The sequence below is a fragment of the Vanellus vanellus genome (genome assembly GCF_965231255.1).
Source record: "Vanellus vanellus genome assembly, chromosome: 6".
NCBI lineage: Eukaryota > Metazoa > Chordata > Aves > Charadriiformes > Charadriidae > Vanellus > Vanellus vanellus.
Genome location: NC_138911.1, coordinates 65,413,604 through 65,430,698, shown reverse-complemented (window position 1 = coordinate 65,430,698; position 17,095 = coordinate 65,413,604). Strand labels below are relative to the sequence as shown.

General features: G+C 48.1%; 2 protein-coding genes across 3 annotated transcripts in view; one reads left to right on the top strand and one right to left on the bottom strand.

Moving 5' to 3' along the window:
• Window positions 1–9,233: 9,233 nt before the first annotated feature.
• Window positions 9,234–10,103, top strand: FAM181A (family with sequence similarity 181 member A; the record flags this gene model as incomplete). The annotated part of the gene is made up of 1 exon (XM_082485602.1): window positions 9,234–10,103. One exon carries the CDS (start codon window positions 9,234–9,236, stop codon window positions 10,101–10,103), a length of 870 nt encoding a protein of 289 aa, XP_082341728.1.
• Window positions 10,104–13,045: 2,942 nt separating this feature from the next.
• Window positions 13,046–17,095, bottom strand: part of ASB2 (ankyrin repeat and SOCS box containing 2) — a 34,746-nt gene continuing 30,696 nt past the window's right edge. For both annotated transcript variants that reach the window (XM_082484770.1, XM_082484771.1), the window contains one exon: window positions 13,046–16,674. In XM_082484770.1, the coding sequence (XP_082340896.1) occupies window positions 16,538–16,674 (137 nt within the window). In that variant the 3' untranslated portion in view covers window positions 13,046–16,537. The remainder of the gene's footprint in view (window positions 16,675–17,095) is intronic.

The window sequence follows — 17,095 nt, the reverse complement described above, 5'->3', positions numbered from 1 at the left end:
CGTGGAGCTCTGCACGTGCCTGGCAGCTTGAGGCACAGTTCGAGCTTGTGCACCAGTGACAGACTTTTCCACTGGGGCAGAAAGAAAAGAAGACAAATGATGGACTTGGCATCAGTCTTGCAAAAATGGGTTTGGGTACCCAACTTGGACAAGATATTCTTATTGCTATTTGTTGTAAACAAATAAAATATTCATTTTGTTTCTTTATCAGCGTTCTCTCTGCAAAAAGATGGTTGAAAAGACTGTGTTAAGGCCAAAAAACATTCTTTTTTTTTTTTTTTTTTAATTTTATTTCAGCACATTGCTCTCCTCTTCTAAGCCCTTTACATTCTGCAGGAGCACATACCAAACCCTGCTGCCTCCTATCAACACCCGCATATAGCCTCCCAGTGGACATAAACACTGTGATATCCCAGACAAGCAGAGAGCTAATCTGCTCCAAGTACCCAGCTCTTGTGTTTTTAATGGAAAACTCATGGGGGAACCTACTTTGGCACCTGTAGAAATCCATGCCCAGCTCAAATTTGGCTTCAGTGAGAGTAACGAGCGCAGAACTGCTGTAGCAAACACACGATCTGTGGCAGAGACCGATTCTGATCACTGATGCTTCACTTAATATTGACTTTGTGTTTTATTCAGTTTCTTCACTGCAGATCCCTTTTTCATATGAAACTCTTCCTGATGCTTTACGAATGCAGGATTGGTCCCAAAGAGCTGGACTTGAGCCTCTGGAAGGTGCTGAGCACATTCAAGCACCACTGAATTGAGGAGGTTTTGAGGTTGCTCAGGGTTTTCCTCAGGCATCTTTGAACCTTTTGCTTGTGCAAGGGACTCCAGAACACAGAGGCCCGTTTTTGCCTGCAATGGCTTTGCCTACTGCGCATCGTTTAAGGAGCAACGTCAGGAGAGCATCTCCCAAATGCACCCCGGCATCACGGTGTGAAAGGTGAGAAGAGAGTAAGGTTGTTTTGTTTTTTTTTTTTTTTTTCCCCTGCTAGATTTGTTATAAATAACAATTAAAACCCCGATGTTGGCTTTAATGGCTGGAGTAAATAGCGTTTCTTTGCCTGCTGCTCCCCAGGCAGGATGGTAGCAAAGAGGGAAAACAACCAGCGCAAACTTGAGGGCGCGGAGCCGGTGCCAGCCGGGCTCCCACACTGCGCTCTAGCGGCACCGCCACGCCACCGCCCGGGCGGCGGGGGACGGCGGTCCTCAAGAGCCCGGCGGCCGTGGCCACGCTGCGGGCAGGTGGATCTCGCTGTAAAACCAGCCTGGGGGGCAGCGCCTCCCTTGCCTTTCCCGAAATGCCACCACCCCGCCCTTAGCCGGAGCGGGTTTATGGAGACAGGAGCGCTGCTCCCTCCTGCTCTGCTGCAACCACCAGCAGCGCCTGGAAGCGGCACATGGACAGAAGCTGCTGTTCCCCAGAGCGGAGGGATGTGGCAGACAGGCGTTTTCCCCAGCTGATGGCCACGTATCTGTGTTAGCACAGCCCGTCAATCAAATGCATCACCCTGAGAGGCAGAGGCTGGCGTTCTGGCTTAGCCCCGGGGTGCTCAGCACAAGGGCGCACATTCGGGCGCTCTCCGGGCGGTGAGGATGGCAGCAGCGGCACTGCAGTTTCTCCTGTGCGTATGACAGCCATTGCGTCTCCCAGGGAAGTTTCTCCACCCGGCCACCTTGCAGAAAAGTGGGTCCTGCAGGGCTCCTTGTCCCCAGATTGTTCGGCAAGTGCAGCGTGCTGTTCACGTTGCCCGGCATTCGCTTCCCAGAGACCCTTCTAGGGGTTCCTGGGGTGACCATCAGCAGCAGCTGCACCCCTCATCACCTTTCCACATTCCTTTGAAACATAAGGACAAATTTAGAGAAGGACGTTTCCAAAATTGGGACAGAGGGGTGACACTGAACTCTGTACAGGCTGGTGCTGCCTCCTCGAGCAGCTGCTGCCTACAGCAAAGGTGGTGAATTCCCCAAACTATGAATAGTGCTAAAGTTATGAGTCAAGACAACAGGCGGCGTAGAGAAGATTTAGAGGTCTGTCTAGAGTTTTTGCTAGGCCTTCTGCATGGATAATTCAGCCTGGCTAGGCTGGACGCTGAACCTTCATCGTAGCATCCCTCCGGAAGGGACGCTTGGGGCTGGAAAAGCTCCACAGTAGCTCCTACATTGCAGATCACCAGGAGAGTTTGGAGATCTGGTCCAAGAAGAGGGGTGTAGTTCATCAGCTGTCATTATAGGTTAGAAGGGATTTTGGTTTTTGGCTTGACAATAATGACCCATGTTATTTCGAACTTTGTTTCTTCACAGAGGGAAACTAAAATGGTAGTTAGGGTTAGTTTTTATTCTATATATCAATGTTACGTATGAAGTACCTCAAACAAGCCTGAGTCTGAGGGCAAGTTGTGCTGCACAAACACAGCCTGAGCCGGCACTGCAATGCCACAGAAACACACTATGTTGCAGCCACTGTGGCCCACCAATGTAGAGGAGAAAAGACACCTTTCTTGCTCAGACGCTACCTTGCTCACCTTTGGAGGGAGTGGCAAAGGTGCTTTAAGCAGATCTCAGCCTCTCTGAACCTTCCCTGTGCTGAACCGACGCACCTGCAGGTCTGCGAGTGATGCTCACCCACCAGTCAAACCAAAGCTCTTGCCCTGCTCCGCACTCCACGGGGTGTTTTGGCAGTGCTGGTGGGCAAACGCCGCGTCTGGAAAAGCAACAAGAGAGGCAGGCGGAAGGAAACGGTAGGGGTATAACCCCTCACCGGTGCCTTGCGAGATAGCCGCCCGCCTGCGTTCCCGTGGCCAGGCCACCGCAGGGGGCCGGCTGAAGGCAGCGCCGCCTGGGGCTGCCCACACCTTGTCCCACCACCAAGTGCTGCCCGGCTGTGGGTACAGCCATGGCTGAGCTGCGGGGCAGGGGCATGTCCCCTGCTAAGGAAATGCAGGTGGAGGAGAGAGAGGGGTGTGTTCCTGGCTGCAGGCAGGCTGGAGAGCCTGGCACTGGTTTTGCTGCAGAAACAGGTGGAGAAGCCCGGTCCAAGGGAGTGGAGCAGAGAACAGGGATGTCAGCCTGGCCAAAACGTGGGCAGGAGGAGCACTGCCTTTCTGGGCTGGCATGGCTCTTCTGTACCGTAGGCTGCAGACTCAGCTCCTGTCCAGAGCTCACTGTGCATTTCTTTTTTTTTTGCAGCTTTTAAGAGGTCTTCACCTTTTCACATGCTCATATTCATGTCTGTATTTTTTTTTTTTAATCCCTTTTGCAGCACTATTTCTCTTCAACAGAAGCTCCATGTAACGTTTGGCACTGAATTCATCACCGATCTCGAAATACTTAATTACTCCAGAATTATGTAAAGAAACCTATATTTGGCCCTGCTGCTGCTTCTCAGCGCATACCTGCTGTGTGGGGAGGCAGGATTTAAACCTCCAGAAGGACCAAGCCAAAGCCAGGCTCATTTTTAACCATTATCTAATTTCCCAGAAAGAGAAGCAGTGAAAGGCAGGACGGGCTTTGATCATGCCTAATTATGGAGTGTAATATTGGCTACATGGATACAATATTGCCATGGGTGTTTTTTTTTTTTTTTCCTGCCCAGAAAAACAAAATTTTCCTTAAAGAAACAGCTGTGTCCTGCCTGCAGCCTGCAGAAGAATGGCATTAGTCACGTGCAGTCCAACACGTAGCACAATTGTAAAGTTCGCTCTATGAGACTGACAGGAGCTATTCATATCGGCCCCCTCCACCATCTGCCTGAATGGCAGGCTGTGGGGTAGCAGCAGCCCCCCCTCGCCTCCTCTGCGTGGCCTCAGCACTCAGTGCCTGCTCAAAGTCTGTCCCCAAGTGCAGAAAATCGGGGATTGAAAGCAAAGAGAGGATGTCACTCAGGTCAAAGCAGATTGTCAGGAGGGGAAAAAAAAAAAGAAGGGGGAGGGGGGGGAGTGTAAAAGCTTCGTCTGATGGGAGTCCCAGGTTGCTCTTCTCCTGGGAACATAGGTGTTGGCTTTAATAAGGAGATGATGAGGAACAGCAAAGGGGAGGACTGGACAGCACGAGTCTGGGGAGAAATTCCATGTTCTCCCTCCTTCTTCCCTCCCTGAGCTTAGAGGACTCAGCTCCTGGGCAGGACCAGGCTGCGGGAGGGTCAGTGCCAGGGCGAGATATCCCTGCTCCTGTCTGCGGTGCCGACGTGCTGGGGTGTGGGAACGGATGCTGAGGGCTTTGGTTGCATCCCTGTGCACACACTGTCAGACATCCCTTGGGGGCTAATGGCAGAGACCACAGACATGCAACTGTGGTCATCATTTGCCTGTCCCAGATGTCCTTCAGGTCCTTGGACTGGGAGCCAGGCCGCTAATTTTGCCCACACCAGTTTTCTCACAGATGAATATCATCCTCAGAAATATGTATAAAGGTAACATAGAGGGCTTTTTTTTTCCCTTTCAAAATGAACCTGCAGGTCTCGGGATGGGCAGGCTCACATCCCAGGCTGGGGCCAGGTTCTGAGTCCAGAGGACAACCTGTTCAGAGGGCTGAACAACATCAGTGCCCCCATTTTGAAGATCAGACTAGATGGAGAGGGATTCACTTTCATCCTATACGACCTGGTTTTCCTTCTCATTTCTGGACAGTGACATCTTTCCTCGTGGCAGAAGTTCCTGCTATCAGTGTCTGAGGTGTGTGGCTCATAGTTACCATAGTCCTTTCCTCTTCCATCGCATTCACTCCTAAGGCAACCCAGTTCTTGTATTACGATGCTAAATAACATCTTCTATTTTTATGCCATGACTGCATCATTAGTATCCCTCCACTTCAATCACTTTTAGAAATCTAAAATCAGGACCCCAAGGAAGGGCTTTAGTGGTTTTCCTCCATCCTGATACTTCTCCTCTCCAGGCCAATACTTCTGGTTTCACCATGAGCCATCATCACCCCCGCTCAGGCTCCTTGCTCTCCTCAAAACTCTTTCTCTCTCTTTTTCTGAATGTGAAGACAGACCAGACGCTTAGGAAACAGCAGGTGAGTGAAAAAGTATCATGCAACTGAAATATCTTTGCTTTTACCTGCCCTTAATGGACAAAGAAAAGAGACAGTTCACAGGTGGCCCATCTGGGGGTTTTCCAGCTTATTTTCTTATTATATTTCAAAACAATTGGAGCCCCATTTTCCCTTTGCTTCAAAGTGCACATTCATTAGGCTTAACAAGGGGTCACAGGACTGTGACCTAGATGAGGAAAAAACAGTTGAAATTTTCCACAAAACAATAGAAATTTGGGGGTTTTCCCCTCTCCTCTCCTCTCCTCTCCTCTCCTCTCCTCTCCTCTCCTCTCCTCTCCTCTCCTCTCCTCTCCTCTCCTCTCCTCTCCTCTCCTCTCCTCTCCTCTCCTCTCCTCTCCTCTCCTCTCCTCTCCTCTCCTCTCCTCTCCTCTCCTCTCCTCTCCTCTCCTCTCCTCTCCTCTCCTCTCCTCTCCTCTCCTCCCCTCTCCTCTCCTTTGCTGAATGGGGCCCTCAGCCTGGAAATAAGCTGTGGGAGGTTTCGGTGTAGAAGTGGCTAAAGATTGACATCGTTTACAATGAGTGACACTTTAAAAACACTTCACAGGTATTTTTGTGTGAGAAAATCTTTTCTCTCTCCTTTATTCAGTCTTGAAGGAAATGCTGCCTGTGTAGGAGAGACCTGGCTGCGACTTTGAAGTGAATGGATTTATTCTTGTGCTTTACTTAAAAAAAGGAGTTAGAAAACTTTACATACCAAAAATTCCCAAGAAGACAGCTGTCAGGGAGTGACATGTTGGATATGAAGTGGCTCTCCAGCTGGTCCCTGTCTGCATGCTGGGAAGGCATGTGGAGACATTTTTTCAATTGCTGTACTAGTTTGACACGTTCACAGTGGAAAATGATGTATCATTCTTGAGCCTTTGGTTGGTGGACACTTCAAAGTGCATTGGATCCTCAGAGAGGAGTGCCCTATTGTTAATTGTTCCTTTCACATGTACATTGGGATGAACATGGCGAGAGCAGCGAGGAACAAAAGGGCTCCGGTGGCCTCTTAGAGAAAACCCTGTGCAGCTCAACCTGAGTCTGACCTTGAAAGGGTGGGTTGCTCTGGTTTTTAAATCCTGCTCGCCAGTTCATTCCCCTCCGGCTCCCCACTGTTACTCAGCTGCAGGGGAACGGGATGCCGGAGCAGGGAACACAGCAGGGCACGGGGAGCCCCTCCACCCCTGCCACGTGGTGCCAAAAGTGCCACATCCTGGGCAAGCATCCTTCCAGGAGGGGGCAGTCATGGCTGGAGTCTTGGGGGCTTGGAGAGGGCTTCTGCAATGGGTGTGTTGGAAAGGTGCTGGGTTTTTCTTATCCTCCAGTAAGCAGGAGAGCCATATCGGTCCTCTTCAGTGTCACTGGCCCACGAGCCCTCAGTCTCAGAGCACAGCCCGGGGGTCTTGAGCCCCTGTGATTGGATATAGGGTCTCATAATACATGGCATGAGTTTCCCAGGCCTCTGAGGACACAGTTCATTAACATATTGAGACAATCCTTTGCTTCCAGGCACCCGTCCCGTGTTTCTCTGTCTCTCCCTCTCACCCCCTTGGGCAACCAACTAGATCTATTTAGCGACTGCGCTGTGCAACCTGGTGTCCAGGTTGGGTTCAAATGCTCAAGCGCAGGGGGCAGTTGGTTCCTACAAACAGAGATGTGATCCCTTGGTGTGCATCTCTTTCAAAGAGCTAGACAAAAGCCTCTCCCCTTAGCCTCAGCTGCACGGAAGCATCTGTGTTGGGTCACAGAGAGGCCAGACCCCAGCTAGAGCATCCCAAAATAGATGCTCAGGCAGGTTGACACCCCCCCCCCCCCCCCCCCCCAAAATGAGCCAAATGAGGAAGATTCTGCAGAGATTTGCATGCTAGCATGAGGCAGATGATAGAGGCTGCAGGCAGGGCTAGCAGCCCCAGGTCTCCCAGGGCATGAACTGCTTCTGAAATAGAAACTGGGAGGAGAGAGGCACATCTGTGGTGGCAAATCAGCCCCTGAGTTACAGCCCGTCGTGGTGCCAAAGGCTCTGTAGCACCTTCTGCTGCAGGATATCCTGGCTCCAGGGTCTCCCTAGACCTGAAACACCTGAGCCCGGGTGCCAGCACATGTGGCTTGGGCCAGACTGCGAAAAATGATGTGAATGGGGATGGCAGCACTGGGCGAACCAGTATAGGGACACTGAAGAGTCAACCCTGAGGCCTCTGCCCAGAGTTTGGTATAATGGCATCTGGAAGTCTGGATCTTGTCCTTCTCCAAGGAAAATAAGAGTAATAGAAATACATTAAAATAACTGTAAAATGTAGCTGATTTCAACCCGCAGTGCTTTGATGCCTCACATCAGTGAGGCAGATTTTACTTGCAAAAAGGGACCTTGGTCCCTGCTTTCTCCAAGGCATGCGTGTGTTTGGCCCAGAGCTGGCAGCACCTTCCTGAGGGTGGGTGCACATGTCCTGTGCCCCTCTCCACTCTTCCCATCCCAGGGGTGCTGTGGGCTGGAGAGGGGGAGCAGTGCTGCTCCGGCTGTGGGAGGCAGCAGGTCCCGGGCTGGCACACAGGCTGCCGCCAGCTCTGTGTCGTTGTGTGCTCCGTGTGCTTGGTGCACACCGAGGGCAGCCCTTCTGCTCTCCTCTTCCTCCAGCTCTCAGTTTTACCGTGCTATTAAGTTATTGCCACCCCTTAGGGACAAGCCTGCGAGAAGGCGGAGGGCTCACATAGCTCTGGATCAGTAAAGGAAGCAGCTCAATTAGCATTTCACACGCCTTTTCTTCCCTCTCTTCTTACCTTCCCTGCAGCGGGCATGCTTTCCCCTTAAAGGATTGTCCTGTTTCTGCTCCTTGCCAGCGTTGGCAGGGTGACAGTAGTCGAGTGTGCAAACTTGTGCTATTGTCCCCAGGCCAGGGGGAGTCATGGAGACCCACTAATATGACACAGGAAAATGTTTGCTGATGGCAATTCTATGGGCTTTGTCTAACTCTTTCTCCATCATGACGACTCGATTTAAGTCTCTAACTGTTTGACTACAGATGCAAGAGTACTATCCAACTCCATCCTTTTGTCCGGGTAGTTTGAATGGGTAATTCAGCTTTTGTGTAACTCAATTGAGGGGGCAAACATAAAGACAAGATTCTTGAGCGCTCAAGCTCCCTTTCCATGGATATCTGCACATCTCTTTAGAGATTTGTTCCTTTCCTACCTTTTTCTGACATCATCCTCCCCTTAAAAAAAAAAAAAGGCTCTGATGGGGAACGGTTAAAAGTAGGCTAGCCCAGTCCCCCGTATTACATTGTCCTGTGCCAATGAAGCATGGTTAGTATCAGCCCCCAGACAGCTTCGGGAAGTGCGGAGAAAACAGTGTCAAAGCTTCCCTAGCTCATCCTCAGCACTTTCGCTTCAGGTTGTGTCATTTTTAAAAAGAAAGGCCTCAGTAAGGGTGAAGAGGATAGGGAGAATGGTAGAAATTGTGGGGAAATGATTGTATTTATTAGCTGTCTTTCTGTGGCTGTCCCCATGGCGACAATTTGTGATGGCAAAGAATGCGAGGAGGGGAGGCTGATGCCTGATTGGGATGCTTTGTATTTGGCAAAGTGGCTTCTGATTGGCCTGGGAGAGCCCCGAACTCGCCGGAGTCGATATTCATTCAGCTTGCTCAAGTGCTTCCTAAACTGCGTCCAAACACTGGCGGGCCCCGGCTGCCTCCGCTGAGGTTGGCGGTGTGTAACCTGCCTAACGAGATTAGCGGGGAAGGGGCTGTTCTCCGCAGCCACGCCGCAGCCGCCAGCACCGGCGAGAAAAGCCGCCGCGCGCCGGGTGAGTGTCCGCGCTTGCTTACAGGGAGGTGGGAGCAGCCGCCCCGGCTTCTTCTTTTCCACCTAAGCGCTATCTAACAAGATTAAGCGCCGGGCTGGCCAGCATCCGTCAGCCGGTGCGTGCCGGGGCAGCGGTGCGGGGTGGTGGGCTGCGGGCATGCGGCGGCTCCGCCGGCAGTTTGCCGGCACGGAGGTGAGCTGATGGGCAACTTGTTTGTGTGCCTGAGAAGTTTGACATGTCCCCCCACACCCTTCCTCTGTTTGTCCGGTGCTATTTGAACCGAGGCTCCCCGTCCCTAAGCCTGCCCATTGTTTTTCCCAGGTTTGCCAAAGTTTGTCCAGAGGTGGATTATAAACTTTTCATGGGAAACTCTGCACAGCACATCCAGTGAGATGGCATCGGACAGCGAGGTAAAAACCCTACTGAACTTTGTCAACCTGGCCTCCAGCGACATCAAAGCGGCTCTGGATAAGTCGGCTCCTTGTCGCCGGTCGGTTGACCACAGAAAATACTTGCAGAAGCAGCTCAAGCGGTTCTCTCAGAAGTACTCACGGATCCCGCGGTGCCACCCCAGCAAACCCCCCGAGGGCGGCTGGCGCAGGGTGGTGGAGGACCGGGGCCGTGTCCCCCAGCCCGAGCTGCCCGACCCCAGCCCCCATGGTGGGGCTGCCGCCGAGAAGGTGCTGCGGACAACAGAGGTGGAGGAGAGCCTCGCCGGGGAACGGGTTTTGCAGGAACAAAACCCTGAGGCCTCCAGGCCGGACCAGGTGCCCATGAGGAAGAGACAGCTCCCTGCCTCCTTCTGGGAAGAGCCACGGCCGGCCCAGAGCTTGCCTACCAGGGCCTTTCCCGCCAGCCTCGAGGGGCTCCCGGCCCCCAGAGACCCTCCTCCCTATGAGGGGAAGAAAAGCAAACGGAGCTCAGACACCTCTGGCTCAGAGAGCCCCCCTGAGCCTGCCCCGCATGGTGGGGAGAAGGACCCTGCCGGGGTCCTCTCAGGCCGGGTGGGTGCTTGGACCTGCTGCCCCTTCCCCTGCCCCGGGCCAGGGGTGTACCAGCCCCCGGGCACGCTGCCCCCATCGCCATTCCCAGGGCTGGGGCTGTGGAGGAAGAGTGCGGCCGCACTGCCGGTGGAGGTGCCACACTTCTGCAAGGAGGCGGACGGCACGGGGCAGAAACTCTACAGGCCCGTGGTTTTGAAACCCATCCCCACCAAGCCCGCCGTCCCCCCACCCATCTTCAATGTTTTCGGCTATCTTTAGCCCGGGGGGTCGGGGGATTTATCGGAGTCACGTCGAACACGACAGCTCCTGAGAGTGAATTGAAACAGCCGGTTGGGCGCTGTGGAGCGGTGGGGGGAAGGAGGCCGGCCATCGCACCCTCTCCCTCGTGGGTGGGCTGGAGTGCATTAGTAACTGTTGGGAAGGTACTCCAGGACCACTGGAGCTCCACTGTCCTCTCACTACACGGGTGTAAATCGGGAATAAGCCTCACGAAGCTGGTGGCACAGAGCGTGAGGCAAACCAGAGCTCTTTCATCAACGGGCATTGTCTGCGCTGCAGTGAGCGGGGCTGCCGGCCATTCACACCCCCACTTGTAACACCTAGGAGACCTCTTCCATGTGGGAACATCTTTCCGGGGTTGCCCTACGGCAGCAGCAGCGAAATGAAATGAATTAAACCCATTCAAAGAGTTTTTGTACTGTAAAGTAATTCCAGAGAAGTCAAGATATTCATGTCACTTCCTTTTGCGTGCAAGAGACTGGAAGGACAGTATTTAATGTAGAAAGCACGCTTGTGAATTGATTTAAGTTCTTCTTGTATGTAAATACTGAGAGAATTAAAAGAAAATATTAAGGGCAGAAAGGAGGTAATTTTATTTTGGTGATTCTGCAAATAAATGCAGTCTGCTTTTTTTTGCCCCACTGGGAAGACACAGGTTTGGTTTGCAACTCTTGGGTAGATATGAGGGCTGAAATCTCTGCCTATTCAGAATGATGTAAATCAAAAGAAAATCCTCTGGGGCTGGGAAATTAGCTAGTGTTAAGCTGGCACAAATGAAAGCAGGATGAATTTCCACATCCCGAATTGTTCTGCATCAACAGAAAAAAAAACAAACGAGAAATTGTACTAGTTGAATACAAAACCATAAAATATGATAAAAGAAAAAATATATAGAATAGCCTGCTTTGACTTCTGGCTTGCAGACATCTTTTATTTTGCCTGATTTTAAGATGCTATCACAAGACCAAGCTGCAAATGATTTTTCTGGTATTTTCCCAATTAATTTACCACATTTGTGTTAGAAAATTTAATAGTTTTAGGGCTTTTTTTTAAGTTAGATTTCTCTTAAACTCATTGAGAAAGTGGTGTTAAGGCAAGAATGTGAGATCTGAAAGGTTTAATACTGCAGGCTTATGTATCTATTCGGTTATACTGGAGTAAATCACTGAGGTCAAAGAAGTGTATTGTGGAGGGAAAAGGCCCACAGAATGGACACCTGTGATCTCCCAGGGTCTGAACTTGCTCTAGCTGAAACTAATGGGAACTTCTCCCAGGATTCAATAAAAAGTGGCCTCGATCGGCTTGGTGTCTGGCTGGCGTAGCTCCATATTACTCTTGGTATCTCCATAAGGAGAAAAACAGGCAACACTTGTTTCGAGCGCATTGTAGTCAGGAAAAAAATATCATCTTAAGTAATTGTAGAGTATCATTTTTCAATCTTCTGGTGTTCTATAACCAGTTTGCAACTTTCGTTATGATACGAACTAATCTCAGGCTATTAACAGCTCATTCTTTCCCCAAACCTCACAGTACCTCCCACCAATGTTTATTTTGATGGAAACAATGGCTGTAATGAGTTAGTGCAGCAGGCCAAAAGTAGACATGCACATAGTTTTCATTGCTTTTTCCCTTCTACCAGCACTTAATGTATTTATCAAGCTTGTATAGGCTACTCCTATAGGAGAGAGAGCAGGAAATGGCTTTGGTAGCACGTACCTGCAACTACATGCAAGGTGCAAGGTGGTAAAGAGTTTATCTAAGGCTTAAAGACATCAGGTTAGCTCTTGACCCAGAAATGAAGGTATGAATATGCTTAGATGTCTTTCCCTTTTTGTCTTTTTGGAAAAAAAAAACATGAGGAGAATGTCCCTCTCCACGAGGAGACTAACAGAAACCAGAGGCGGTACTCCCATTTAAGTCAATGGGAGAAGAGCTATGGCTCTTAACTTGCAGAGCTGTTGGCAAGGAATTTTTTACACGGAAATAGGGGGGCTTTCTCACACTGATAGTTCTGTGACACTGTTGTAATCCAGATGAAGCCAGATGCTGAACTCTGTCTGAGTGCTCTCAATGCAGAGCAGCCTCCTTGGTTTTGGCCTGAGTTTCCATCTGGATGAACAGAGCAGGTCATGACATGAACCACAGGTACTGCAGTGATCGCTGTGGACAAGTGTTCCTGCTTGAGTTCAGAAAGGAAATTTGATAGTGCCGCATATTGCATCAGAATATGGATTTTTATCAAAATTAAAATACTTGGCAAAGTGGGTAGCCTCTGTAAAAAAATTATTTCTGAAGAAATCCAGAGAGAGAAGAGAGTTAAAATCAAATTTCTACCTTTTGGGTATTAAATTCTTTGTTTTCTTTTTCTTCTTTTAAACTCTTTCTTATTTGAATGTATGTTGCCATACATTTTCCATGTAGTAGAATGCCATGTTTTTAAGTTACGGAATTTCAGACATGGAAGGGACCTCTGAAGATCATCTAGTCCAGTGATGAAGGATTGAACTAGACTGTTCCAAATGGCCTCCGACACACAGATATTTATGTACTTACCCTCAGATTTAAACTGATGTTACTTTTTAAAATCCTTAAAATCCTTTGTGACATGGAACTTCCCTCCCCAGCCCAGGATAGGCGATGGCCCTTTGCTGGGGCTCTGAACTGGAGTAGCAGTGAAGTAAAACACAAATGAAAAGACAACAATTGTGAAGTATACTCAAAATCACTGAATGGGGATGTGTGAGACTTTCCAAAAGGTTTGCAAAGAATAGCAACTCTGTCTCGTCTCTAGCAACACTTACTGTTCTCTCACCCCTGAGATTAACATCAAAATTATTAATTTTTCAAGCTTGGATTGATTCAGATGTTCCTGACTATTTTGGTGTTTGGTTTTTCAATGTTACTATTCAGGACAGCTGGTAGCCCTTCAGAATCCACTTGTTTATTCATACTTTGTTTGAAAGATGAAAACATAACATTCGAGAGTTGCTATTTACTACAACAATGCAAATTTAAACTATTAAAACCACAATAGCTTTTATAAATAATGGGTAGGGAGAGGTAAATGAAAAAGCTTTCATACAAAATGAAATTAAAAAAAAATCAAAAAAGTGCACAAGAACATCAAGTGAATTGCACATGTTGCAGTAAAAAAAAGTACAGTAACCTGGTCGTGAAATATTCCTAGAATATTTCACTCTGAAGGAGTCTATCTATCACACTCAGTAAAAACAAGCCACTTCACCTTGCATTAGAAGTACTGATCTGCTCACAAAGCCTGGTTTGTTTGGGTTTTGGGGTATTTGTCTTTTCACAGTAACTTCTAGATAGATGCATTAAATGCACATTGAATTTGTGCAGATTCAGTATTGCGCACAAAATATTGTGTCAATGACTGGAGTGGAGAGGTAGTGGGCTCCATTTCAGTGGAAATAAATGTAAACTGAGTGCATGAAGATTTGCTGTAAGGATCAAGCAGAAAGGACTTAATAACATTGTAATTACCAGATTCCCCTCTAATAGCCTCTTCTCTCCTCAGTTTCCATGCACAGTGTGCCCTTATCCTTCCTGCAGTTCTGGTACATTCCCATCAGACCAGTGCTCTCCAGCTCAGTGACTCCTGCTCAGGACAGATGGTTGAAAGCAACCAAGACATGGGTCTCCCAATAGAGACAAAGGTCTCCTGGTTGAAAGAAGAAATGGACTTTCCATATTTGCTCCACTCAAAACCAGTTTCAACTTCTCCAAGGACATAAAAAGAAATTGCAACTCATGAGATTTGCGTACATAACAGTGTCAGCTTAGGGGAAATTCCCAGTTTGGGTTAGTTTATGAAATCCCACCCCTGTGGTTATGCATGCAGTTGGTGATTGTGAATCCTTCTCTCAGCCGGTGGTCTCCAGGGCTGTCACCGCACACTAAACAAGCACTTAAGTAAATGGTTTCCACCAAATGGTGTCTCTATCCATTACCCTCTATGACTCTGCTCTGCTACACTGATTTAATTTCAAGGAGTTTTCTTGTGATTTATATCAATATGAGTAAGACCCAGACCTTTGCTGCTCAGCCCCACAAAGTGAGAGATGCACAAGTGAGTGGTTTTCTATCTCTCAAGCTGTTGCTTGTCAATACAGGGCCTTCGCTGGCAAAACTGGTCTAAAGATTTCGTGTTCCCCATCCCTTTCCCTCCACCCAGTATTTTTCCAACCTGGAAAAATTTCCCTATTTACGCTGTAGGAGACGAGGGGCTAGATCCTAAACTGGTAGTAATGGAAGTCACTGGATGAAATTTCAGCAGTGGAGGAATCTCACCTGACTTTCCAAAGCTTTGCAAGGAGATCGCTGTTCAGTGTGAATTGAAACTCTGTTGGTTTTTCAACTTCTTTTGCATTTGAGAAGGGGACAGCTAAGGACAGAGTGTCCGTAGATGTAACCAATTCTTCTGCTCACATCCTGTCCCACACGTGCTGAACGTATTTCACACAAAGCAACCACAGAATCTGAACTTGTGTGCCCAGACAGACTTGTATGTGTGCAACACACTTTTAGTCCTGTGTTAAGGTATAAAACTCCACACAAATAAAACTCGGTGCAATGCATTTTCCCTACTTAGATTTCTATGTGATACCATAGATGGTATGCAGGCCAACAAACAAAACCAGACCTGTCAGGTCTCTGGTGGAGAATCCAAACAAACCATGGTGCACAGCTCCTTTGTCACCTAAGGTAAGAACGAATTTGCTTCTAGCATAAGATCTGCAAAGACGTAGTTCCAAAATTAACCTCTTCCATCCTTACATAGGTGCCTAGTCAGGAATGAGGCGCTCACCAAATCAGTGGTTCAGCAAGTCACACCTGCCAACTGAGCTGTAGTCACTGCCAATAACTGTTCATGGGGTCCTCGGCCTCCCCAGCTGTGAGAGAATGTGACTTGTTAAAAACTTCAATAAAAGAATTTCACGGACAATTATAGTGGTTCAGCTGATAGATGGTAACTTGTTAAACTGCCATAAATCAGTTGTGGATCTGAGCTGTAAATAGGTGACCTAATTTTCAAAGAAGCTGAGATAATAACTTTCATCAGTGTCAAACAGAGCTAACAGACACTTGAAACTTCCAAAGTCAGGAAATTCAGGACTAAATCCTAAGATTTTTATTCTGCTTCAGTAGTATCTGACACCAAATGTGGTTCCCATTGGCTTGAGTGGAACTACACCTGGTGCAAGCAATATGGCATTGTTTAGGCACCTGAATAAGGATTTGGAAGCCTAATTCTGGGTATTCATTTTCATAAATCTTAAAGTCTGACTTTTATCATTTTGAAATAATCTCTTTTCTTCCAGTGATGGTATTGTTATAGCCACAGAGGTCCAAGGAGGTAAGAGAGGCTGGTTTTTGTAGGGACAAGATCTTCTAGGGGAGGAACAGATAAAGTTGATTTAGCAGTGTTGCTTCTCCCCATGTACCTCGCCTTTCTCCTTCCATCAGTTTCTGTTCCTGCTCCTCTATGGCATTGTTCTGTTCTGACACTAGCTTCATGACAGAGTAAAGCTACTGTTTGCTGTGCAGCTACTTCTAATTTACACCAAAAAAAAAAAAAAAGAAAAAAGAAAAAAGAAAAGGAGCTCAGAGTTGCTTTCAAATCCCCAGTCTAGGAAATTCTCTCAAGCAGAATTTCACCTACTTCTTATTGCAAATGTAATACAAAATGAACTGTATTCACTATGTGCAAATACAATTCTTATATCCTTCTTAAATAAACCTTTCCTTGACTTTTAAAGGAATCGGCATTTCTGCATTTTAGTCTATTAAAAAGTTATGATATTTGAATGTTCAGAAATCAAGTACTCTACTCAAGAAGAAAGGTCCAAAAAATGAAAGTAAAAGTGTCAGCAAGATGGTGTCAAAGTATCAGAGAATTAGCAACCAGCACACTTAGCAGAAATCCAAACAGTAGAACTGAAACTAAAATAAAAATCTCAGTCAGTGAAGGAAGGGTGATTGTTTTCCCAAATATGTGGATTCTTGATAATGTCTGAATTGTGATCACAGCAAGGATGCTAAGCTCCACCACAACCCCAGGATACCTTTGAATTCCTCCCTGGTACTTGCTTCAGCACTACTCATTTTTCAGTGTTGGCTTTCATTTCTTGTTCTTTGCAGACCAAGTTCTGAGGTGAATCATAAGCGTTACCTCTTGGAAAACCTAATGATAGTCCTAGGTTTAGCTCCCTGTGTCCTCTGTTTTCTTCTCACCCATGCTTCAGAAGCATATTTCTCTTAGATTAGTCATTGGAGGGTGCTTGACCAAACCAGCAGCAATTCCTCCCCACCGTGCACGATGTGCGCCCTCGCCATGCTGATGACACTGGGTGCCATGCCGGGAAGCCGCTGCGTGTCCAGTGTGCCTGGGGTCACTGTGTGTAATCATGCTGTAAGTAACGAATCAGTCTGTCCGGGAGAGGCAAGGTGTCGAGAAGTTTAATGCGGTTTCTTCCAACCAGGCTTCGGACCTTGATGCGGCAAAGGTGGGATAGAGGTCGCGGGGGTTCTGAAAGACAGGCAGGTCAGAAACATGAGCGGAACGGGTCTAAATTTGAGAGGGACAGCTTCTCCTTGGGAGAAGGAGGAATGAAGAAATGGGGCTTTTCTGTAATGGAGGGATGGTGCATCTGGCATTGGTGGCAGCTCATCTATTCTGAGGCATGACACAGGGAAGGAAGCAGGGCTGGAGTATGGGGTGCTGTATCCCATCTCAGCCTTCTAGAAGGATTTGTACAGGATGCTTCACAGTACTCAGTCTTCCCACTAAAAAGAAATGTAATATGTACCAAATTTAGCTTGGTGCCAGAAAACTAATTCTGATAATGTCTATGAAAGACTTTGGATCCTGAGGGAAAGGAAGTTTAGGAGAGCAGAAGATTAGTAAAGGCTTTAAAGACCACTGCTGCCTGCTGAGCTGCTGTGGAGAT